A 10927-nucleotide genomic window follows, 5' to 3' on the forward strand; every position below is an offset into this window, starting at 1 on the left:
GGACTTTAAAACTACGAGAATATATGTGGTTTGTATTGCATTACCCTAGTCCTTATCAAATCGCATGGAATATAAGCTACTTTATTCCAAAGAGTGGTAATGCTTGCATAAATTGCTAAGAATATGCAATGATTGTAAAATTTAGCACCCAAAGCAAATCTAAGGTGATGTAAGTGCACCATATAATAAGCTTGTATCCTTACCCAGTATGAAGCAAAGCTTTGACTAGGATGCGTCAGAATTGGGTTTGATGTGATTGCTCATAATCCCAACCAAAGTGTGTACGAAGGGCATGATGTTTTATAGGAAGCAGCTTTCATCATCATTATTAAAGGAGCAAGGGCCCATGATGTGAGAGCAATGAAGGCATGCATTTTGTTTTACAGAGTAGGTGGGGTAAGTTTTTCTATTTTGTTTTTGTGGTGTTGTAAATCAAATGTATAGTATTCATCCACTTTTTTTTGAATTGCCAACTACGGGCCTTTCACAAATGTTGAGGGCCAACTTGAACCCATTATTTTTGGGCATGTTAGCATTCTAGGGATCTTCTAGTGTGGATAAAACATTCCAAAGTTCTTCTCACTTCATTAGGGATGTTTACCTTGATGTTGATGTGGAAGATTATAGATGTGATCTCCTAAAAAGAAGATTAAAAAACAGACGGCTAGGATTTTCTTCCAGCCAACCATGGAACTTGATGGCTTATGATTACTAATGCACTCATTCAATGTCCAAAATGGAGGTCATACCTTTTATTGTAGGTAAACACATAGGCTTTAACAAGGGGCCCTTGATAAAGTGATGTTAGTACATGACTTATCTAGACTAGAGATTTATGCCTCTAAAAGACTCGAGGGGGCTCACAAGTGTAAGATTATGAGGCAATGGAATAGAGAGGGACTAGAGGGTTGTGGGGGTGAGGATAGGAAGGATCAAGCAATAGGGGCAGATGTGACCACTCCGAAAGAGGTGGACAACTTTGTTCCTTAGCACGCAATTGCCTTAGCAAGAAATGTAATACAAGGGGAGGTATTGCAATGTACACTTCAACATGTTATAGCCTCTGTTACCCCCTCTCTCTCTCTCTCTCACTCATACACTTTGCACTATGCAGTGTGACCTCCGTAATCGCTCTGAACCTCCTGCCCTCCCCAATAGCTTATACTCGTATTCGGATTGCTCTCCCACCCAGAAGCTCGAGCGCCTCGCCTCTGAGAACGCCGTTGTGGTCTTCAGCGTCAGCTCCTGCTGTATCTGCCATGTCGTTAAGCGTCTCTTGTTTAGCCTCGGAGTCAATCCTACTGTGCATGAGCTCGACGACAACATTGATGGCAGCGAGGAGCTCAAGGTCGCCCTTGCGGGATTGATAGGTGAGGGACAATCGGCCGTGCCTGCAGTGTTTGTGGGAGGCAAGTTTGTCGGTACTTTAAATCAGGTAATGGCTGCGCACATCAGCGGAACTTTGGTCCCTCTTCTTAAGGAAGCTGGGGCACTGTGGCTGTGAATTAAATCTGTTTGAGGGGCATGAAATCGGTTTCCTGCGAGGGAAGGCCGATGTGCGCGAGCTGGCCTTATCCATGGGAGGTTCTTTTAGCCACGTACGTCTGCTACGTTAGGCGAGACCACCAATACAAAGTTTGAAAGGCTCCGCCTGAGACTCGGCGAAGGTTAACTTTCGGACTGGGCCTAAAGGAGGTCTCATACAAACGTTTTGTTCTTCGTCAGCAACCTAGTTTCGCACGAGAAGGCCATTAAGCTCTGTTCAGTGTCGGAATGTATAATCCTCAGTCTCGTTGACAGTGAGAAATATACGAGCTGCGTTCGATCTTACTTCGGTTACAGGAGTGAGCTAAACGCTTCTCTCGTTCTTTGTTCTAGCTTCTTTGTTTCCATCCAGAAGGCAACGCCAATGTAATCATGTTTTTCTATACGTTTGAGTATTTTGCAATCATGCTCGGTCTCTCCAAAGAACGCAATCCATGAGGTCGAAAGAGTTGTCCAAGGTTTAGATGCCCCTGGTAAAATGAACATGGTTGGGTGCTGCTTTAGGAGGATTCAATTGCGTGACACGGCCATCCTTGAGAAGTCTTGCAAGCCTGGAGCCCTGGACTCTTGATTTCACACTGGAAGACAGGACCTCCAACAACCATACGGTCAGCGTCCTGCAACTGTTTGTCAAGTCGCGTCTAACTGAGTAGTGGAGTACGGTGGGCAGTTTCCTTGCCAGAGACTCCTAGTTGAAACGAATCAGGATCACCTAAAGAAGCGCGCTGCGCAGCCTGGCGCCGGCTGGGGCATGGGCTGCTTTGCCGTTCATACCTACGATACGCATGCGAAAAAAATATTTTAATCTTCTCGGGTCTGGACTCTCGGCGCCCATGTGCGATCCTCTGCCGTATTCCAAACCTTCCCTGCACAGTGCATTCCTGACGGCTGCCGACCAATGCCAGCGCTTCAATGGGACACGGTATGTTGTTGTCTCATTCGAACAACCGTGCGTGCAGCATGTTCAAATTTCATTCCTCTACGCTCTGTGTATAGCTTAAGATACGGCGTAGTGGATGTGGAAAGCACTCGACGGGTTCTAGATTCTTTACGCCTTCCATAGAACGTAAAGGGCCGAGGTCTTTACGCCTTCCATGCGTGCACTGCCTCCTAGTATGTCCCCTTATGGTGAAAGAATAAGCATGCTTGAGGAATAGAGTGTGGATATTGATCTCCATAAAAAAGACGACTAGCATGACCCGGGTCTCAAGGTGGGATTTTAAAATTCCAAAAAATGAAATTCCATGTTTCAAGGCTTTATCGCCCTCATGTGCATACACATACGGATACTCAAACGTGGACATCCGCCCGTGACCTTTCTCATGTACACATGCACACATCCTTGTCAAATTTTCTCTCTCTCTCTCTCTCTCTCTCTCTCTCTCTCTCACACACACACACACACAGCCCTCGCACATGCACGCATGCACACATACACACACAAACACTCAATCTTAGGAGACATACATACATAGGCACTTTTATTTTAGGCTCTCCCTCCCGTTTGGCTACCACATGGCAACTCTTCACTTAATAAATGAATAGAAGTAAATATAGATGTGTCTATATGTGTGATTATGCAACACATATATATATATTTCATTTTTAGCTTTTCTTTTTAAACATGCACGAAAGCCTTTTTTGCAACTAAATGCAATGCTTAGGCTTAATAATGACAAACTTTCAAGAAGCCACAATGAGGCCAAAATAAATCAAAAAGGGGAAGGTCCAAAATTTTTTAATAGAGAGGGCAAGAAGAGAGCGAGAGAGCGAGAGAGATTTATACCTCATCTTTGATAGGTCATGCCTTCCTTTGCTTCCTCTCCTCACGCACATCATGACCCTCCTCCTTTGACCTTGCCATTGCAGTGCAGGCTTGTTGTTGAAGCTTTGATGGAGTGTTGATGAAGCTTTGGGAGAAAAAGGTGGTGCCTCCTACCCAAATATCATAGTAGCATGTAGCAACCAATTCTCAAATTGGGTTGTTATATCCTTTTACAATCGAGGGCCCTTGTTCTCTTTCATGTTCTCATAGGCTCACTGACATGCCATGCATGTTTGCATACATTATCTCCCCCCCTTGTCAAAAGTAGAATGCATGAAATGCCTACACATTTGTGCTTTATTGAGTGTAGAATGATTCCCATTTTGTTCGAGTCTAGTTTCTTTTGCCAAGCTTCACCGCCATATGTCAGATGTTCTTTCGACATATCTCTACAAACAAACATTTCTTTGCTTTGATGAAGCTCTGAGAGAAAAAGGTGGTGCCTCCTTCTACCCAAATAACAAATAGCATGTAGCAATTAATTGTCGGATTTGGTTGTCATTTCCTATCATGTATATGTATACATATACATATGTGTGTGTGTGTGAATATGTATATGTATGTAAATATAAATATAAATATATAATACAATATAACATATTATATTATTATAGTTATATTTACTACATAATATATAATAAGTATATTATGTCTCTCTCTCTCTCCTTATCTATATATCTTTATATTTATATGTCATATTATATATAATATATTATATATTATAATATATATTAGATAATATAAGATAAGATATATTATACATATTGTATATTATATAATATAATGTAATATTATAATATATATTAAATAATATATTATATAGAATGGAGTATGTCCCCACGAAAAAATTGTAAATTCTCTCTCTCTCTCTCTCTCATATAATATATATATATATATTTATTTATTTATAATACAATATTTATTAAATAATATATAATAAATATTTTATGTCTCTCTCTCTTTATATATATATTTAATATTATTATATATATCTTATATTATATACATTAATCTTTCCACGTCACCACATGTGCCGTTGAGTCTCTGCCTGTCGTGGAGCGACACGTTGCCATGTGTTCCTAATGCCTGGTGGCCTGCTCGTCCGCCACAGTCGCCCTGTGCATCACCATGTGTCGAACTGTGAGTAGTGGTGGTCCGCCTCTCTCTGCCTCTCCTCTCTCCAGACTACTCACGAGTAGACTATTTGCACAGTTCGCCTTGAGCCACGTCATCATGCTGTCCTTTGTGCCCACATGGCTACGCGCGCATGTGGCATTTGCCTTTCAATGCCATGTGGCAATTCGGGCCTTGCACAGTGTGGCACTTCGCGGCCCCCGCCAATCTTTGACCCCCATGTGGCACTTCGTGCGTCGCGCCACTATCTTGTCATGATGTTCAGGTCCTGCTCTGCCTTCTGCCACGTGTCCGCACACATTACCTCTCCTTCAAAGCTCCCCCAAAGCTTCCGAGCCCTAGATAGCTTCCACGTGGCATATCTCAGCTTCTTCCACATGAAACCTTTGCTTAAAGAATAGTATAGATATAGAATAGATATAGATATAGATATATAGAAGTATAGATAGAAGTATGGAAATTAGTTTTAAACAAACATTTACACTTGGAAATTGAGAAAGAGAAATCTAATTCTCCACTATAGCCTTACCTCTTAGGACTCAATGCTAATAAAAAAGATAATAGATGAAAAAAATCTCTCTCTCTCTCTCTCTCTCTCTCTCTCTCTCTCTCTCCCCCCAACCAAGAAGATGAGCATTCCAAGATATTTATCGTTATAAATTTCTCAAATCATCCACCTGTAGTGCAAGGTGCACTCACCTGCTATTGCAAGATAAGGTCGAGTTAAGAATAAATGAGCTTAAGAAGGTTTTGAAATAACAAGAAATAACAAATGCAAGACAAATACGTTATTCAAAAAATATTGCAAAGCATGACATAATATTAAGATTCAAAAGACTTGATACAAGCACAAATTATAATTATTACAGTGAAGCGTCAGCTAAATCCTAAAAATTATGCTCCATGTCGTCATGGTCATTCTTCGCTATTTCTTATGAATCCTTCAAGGTGAATTATATGTCCCCCTTAGCTATATTGAGATGTTATCATAGCTAAAACTTCCATCATGTTCTATTGTCAATCCTCAACTTAGAAAAACAGGAGTACAATTCAAAGTGGCTCCCTACACATCAGGCACTCATTCTCAACCTTTGCATCTTTAAAAGCTATGTTTTGACATGCATTTACATACCACCACTTGTCATCCAATTAGTTGAATAGACAATAATAAGTCAACTAACAACAATGTGCAAGTATTCTTAGGGGAGAATCAAAGAGGGTCTATGTATGCACAATAAACCAATCAATTAGTTGAAAATAACTTATAGAATAACCATGCGCAATTTGTTGGAGAATCAAAGAAGCTTGACGTCGTCTCATCTTTTATCATGCCTAACATTCATCCTCAACCTTTTCATCTTTAAAGACATGTCTCTTTGAATGCATAATTTGAACTCCGTACAACCAATCATCATCCAACCGGTTAATTGTAGTGCACATGTACTTTTAAAGGATGATAAAAAATGCTTGATGTGGTACACAATAAAGTAATTAAAGTGGGAAAGACGATTGAGTAAAACTTTAAAAATACTCTATATGTATTGCTCTTAAACTCCATCTTGTAATAAGGAATGATGTAAAAAAAAAGAAGAAGGATGGAGCACCAGTAAATGGGTTCTATGAGGCCCCAATTTCCTCTACAAATATCAATGATACTGTTATTATTACTAGGGAACAACAAGATGGCAATTGTTGTTGTAAACTTGAATCTATGAAATAGACTAAATGAAGCATTACTTGAATAGTTAGATCCTGAGTAGACAAGATTAATACCTTGAATTTGGTGTTCCCATCAAAGCTCATGTCCATCACATCCATTATTGATTTTTATTTTCTATCACTCCCTCATGGTGAAGTACATGCATAAGAAAAAGAAGACAAGTTACCCCTAGATATGTATATGCATGTGTATATGTAAATTAAAACAATGTAAATTGATTTTATTTTCGATCACTCCCTCATGGTGAAGTGCATGCATAAGAAAAAGAAGACAAGTTACCCCTAGATATGTATAGGCATGTGTATGTGTAAATTGAAACAATGTATGTCAAGCTTCTTTTTATACATATATAAATATATAAACATAATACATGCACGCGCACGTGCACGCGCATGCACACACACACACACATAAACACACACGCACGCATGCACACACACACATGCACATGCACACACACACACACATGCATGCACGCACGCACAAATACAATTTCTTAGGCTTTGATAAGCACTTACACACACGCATATTTTTTTAGCAAAAGACTTACACACACACACACACGCAAACACTTCTATCACAAAAGATTTTGGGCATATGCACACATAATTGATTTATATCCTTGTACACAAAACAATCTGATACATACAACCACACACACATCAACTTTTTCAATTATGTTTTGTGTTTGGTTGTAGGGAACTATCACACTAATGGAAGAATGGCACATGGTGGCTACCAATTTTTGGGTTCTCCCCTCTTTTGTGTTTGGGATTTTCTGGCCCTAAATCCATTTTGTAACATTTTTGGAAAGTTTATTTGTGCCCCAGCCTTATTCGTATAATACATCGGTCTTTAGATTTACTCCATATTGGTACTTTGAAGTTCAATCCTATTTTCATGCTCCCCCCCTTTTTTTTAATTATTTTAATGGTACTTAATTACAATAATTAAATATTGAACTCCCTTTTTTTGGCATTTTATCCTCCTTAATTCTATTTTTGGTGTTTTATCTAATTTAGTTAAGTTCTTTCTTTACCATTACTATAAAAGTTGCTCCCCCATCCCCCTCCTTTCTAATAAAATTTGCCTCCCTTTTGTTTAAGTAATGAAAGAAAATTTTCTTAGTTTTATGTAATAATAAAAATTTTAAAACCTTAGTAAACCTTTTTTTTAGTGGCATTCTTTCCTCTCAATTCTATTAATGGTGGTTTTTCTAAATTAATTTAGTGAGGGTCTTTTAATGTAACTATAAATTTTGGAATCCCTAATGGCTAACCTTTTTGCTTTTACATTAATTTAATCCCACCCCCTCTTTACTATAATTCTTAAATTGAAAATTTCCTATTTTTAAGTAAAAGTTTATTTTTTATCCTTTTTATTTTCACACCACATATATTAAAATTCAAGTAAATCTCTAGTCTTTGTAAACCCTTTACACACACACACACACACACACACACACACACACACATGCACGCACGCACGCACGCACGCATGTATCTACATGATATGGATTGGCTAGACTATCGTTGCTAGACCTTGACATTTGTTTTTATAGCTCCATATCTTCATGATTTACATCTAGTAGAGAATTATATCTTTGAAAAGAATGGGTGAGCATTACAAATAAGTTGTGTGCTAAAACTAGGTTTGTGGCCCATACTTGGCTTGCCTATACCACACAAACTTTTGACATGATTTTAACTGACACTCATGACTGGACCCTGTCGGGCATTTTTTATGACTACATGTTATTGGTAAAAACTCATCTAGATGACATGATAAATTATGAACTCATATAGCATATAGGTTTATCTAAACCAAATACTAATTTTGAAACCTTTATAGCAAACTGAGTTCCATGTCTTCTACATAAATGATTTTAAATTGCAAAGATTTTTGTTCACATGATCTGCTCTACAATGGCAAGGATCACATTGATTCGAATAAGAACAAGGCCCCTCATCTAAAGCCTTAAAATGAAGACCAACCTTTGAACATTTGGGTTGGACATGCAATAAGGAGCGTCCCTTAAAATGCTTACTTTATATCACATGCGTAAATCAACCCTTTGTCCTATGCTTAGTCGGTTCACATCCAAGACATGGAGTTATTCACACGTAGGCAAAAGGAGTAGAGGAACTAACTGAGTCGGTTGGAATAAACTAAATCACTATATACAGACGAACAAATCATTTGAGATAACCATCAAGTCCTGGGTCTTCACGAGCAAGAAGGATCAATGACTTCTCTACCTCTTGAGCGTTGCTTGATGTAGAGCATACATTGGGTGACCTCAGGCTTGATCAAATAGTATTTGCAGTGCTAAAATACGTAGTAATACTCACGAGTAGACTGAGTGCCATACAACCATATGTGTTTATATTCAAACACAAAGTAGCTACTATGTTCGGTGTTATGGACTACTCACCATCATAAAGGTATCGCATGAATACTAGAGGTGTAGTATCTTTTCTATTGATATGAGAATAATTGATTCATCGACTACTTTTCCTCCTCAGCGTTGCGTGATGTTATGCATACCGTGGGTATCTACAGGCTTGAGCGGTTGGCTTCTACATGACTCCAATGGGCAGTAGTACTCACAAGGGCAAGACAGTTGTATAAAGTAGTGATGCGTACCTGGCTCTCTTATCTGCCTTGAAACAAAGAACGATGATTGTGAAGGAAGAGCTTCTGATTGCCGCATATACGTGAAATTACTTTTGCATAATTTTGAGGTTGGGGTGGATCACAAGCATAATGACCATCATCAGAGAAACGGAAAAACACTCTGATAATCATATACAACAGAGCCAATTTGGTAAGTAGAATGTTTCTACATGGATACTAGCTCGCAATCACTGCTGGCATGCATACATGTAATGTACTAACAACGCCTACTCTAAAGCATGTTTATGGCTACACAATTGTCTTGAGACTCCTCAGTTTGAGTCCAGGCTATGTGTTAACATTAATTTATGCCAAACAGTGTTGTTTACACTCAGTTATTCGACTTATAGACCACAAAATCTAGTGGTAAGTTAGATCTCCTCTAAGTGAGATTATAATGGATAAAGAGCAAATCTAACAAAGACTAGACAATAGTCGGAACTATAAGTAGACAAGCAAGGACTCCAAGACAATAAAAGAAACAAGCACGAAGCTAACAAAACTTGCTGCAACATTTCCAAAGCATGATGGACAAGCTGAAATAGCTGCGAAGGTGTTACGAGATGTGCTGAGCAACTATCTCAACAGGCAATAGTTTGCAACCAGGTGGAACAACGTCTAACTTGATAATAATCACTATTGATGGAGAAAAAGATCTAAGTAAGAAAAGACACTAAGTCAGGAAGGTTGGTGACCATTAGCACCAACAAACCGTTTACTTACATATGCTCGAAACATATCCTCAATGATCTGATTGACCCTTTCAATGAGCTTTCAATTTGACCATCACTCTGTGGATGATCCGTGATGCTCATATTCAATGAAGTTTCTAACCTCTTAAACATAGCCCTCCAAAAATGGCTATTAAATTTGCTATCCCGATCACTAACAATACCGGCTAGTAGCCCATATAGTCTATAGATATGTTCCACAAATAGCCTAGCTAATTTTGGAGTTTTAACATCTTCATTATAATAGGAATGAAATGAGCCATATTGGTTAACCGATCCACAATTACCCACATAGAATTGTGCCCTCTCTGTGTCCTAGGTAATCCCACAATGAAGTCCATGGAGATGCTTTCCCATTTGCCAGATGGAATCTCCATCCTACCTCAAGGCATTTAGCCTTATTGACCTAGCATTTTTGGCACTTCAATACATAATCTTGGATGTCCTTACCTATTCTATGCCAAAAGAATTGTCTTTTCACAAGCACATATGTCTTCTGAATTCCTAGGCATCTAGCCCTCAGACTATCATGACATTCAAAAAGAATTTGGTGCCTAATGTCATTATCGTCCAGGATACATACTCTACCCTTGTAGAGCAGGTAGCCATCTTCAATATTATATTTTTTCCACTTGAGTCCTTTATCACCAACCTATGGTGTGTCGCCATTCCATGCGACTCCTCAATGAAAGCCTCTCGATTAGTTGGATCCCTATTTCTAATTACTTTCCATATTTTAGAGAAGTGAGGATAAAACTCACATTTCCCCTTTAAGGACTCTAGGAAATCATTCTGAAATTGAGTAAAACTCAATTCATTAATAATTGGCATTCAGCTAAGAGAGTCTGCTACCACATTGAACTTCCCAAGTTACTATATGTCAATTGTATATCAAACTCTTGCATTAACTCAGCCCATCTAGCTTTTCTACCTTTAAGCTCTGGCTAATTACAAATACACTTAATTCTCTCCTAATCAAAGATGATCTCAAATTTTGCACCATATAAGTAGTGCCTCCACTTTTTTAAAGGATAGACTATAGCATATAGTTCCTTCTCATATGTCGAGTAATTTCATTGGGCACGATCTAACTTTTTGCTTTCAAAAGCCACTGGTCGACCTTTTTGTAAAAGTACCCCCCCAATAGCAAAATCATTAGCATGTGTCTCAACCACAAATGGTTCATTGGGATCCACTACTTTTAAAATGGGAGTTGCTGCTATAGCTTTTTTTAATTTTTCAAAACTTCTGTTTTGAGGTTCATCCCATATGAAGGTGCTTCCCTTCCCCTTAAGT

General features: G+C 38.7%; 1 protein-coding gene across 1 annotated transcript; it reads left to right on the plus strand.

The window, feature by feature from the left end:
* Positions 1–1066: 1066 nt before the first annotated feature.
* LOC147893145 (glutaredoxin-C1-like) lies at positions 1067–2045 on the plus strand. The gene has a single exon (XM_087387294.1). The coding sequence runs from the start codon at positions 1109–1111 to the stop codon at positions 1502–1504; it is 396 nt and encodes a 131-aa protein (XP_087243420.1). The 5' UTR covers positions 1067–1108; the 3' UTR covers positions 1505–2045.
* Positions 2046–10927: the final 8882 nt, after the last annotated feature.

This window comes from Dipteris shenzhenensis, chromosome 16 (assembly GCF_047967505.1).
Source record: "Dipteris shenzhenensis isolate YYH24624 ecotype China chromosome 16, Dip_SZ_1.0, whole genome shotgun sequence".
Classification (NCBI taxonomy): Eukaryota; Viridiplantae; Streptophyta; class Polypodiopsida; order Gleicheniales; family Dipteridaceae; genus Dipteris; species Dipteris shenzhenensis.

What these genes read in the sequence shown, in the direction of transcription:
- LOC147893145 (XM_087387294.1), top strand. Translation starts at nt 1,109, where the DNA reads ATGCAGTGTGACCTCCGTAATCGCTCTGAACCTCCTGCCCTCCCCAAT.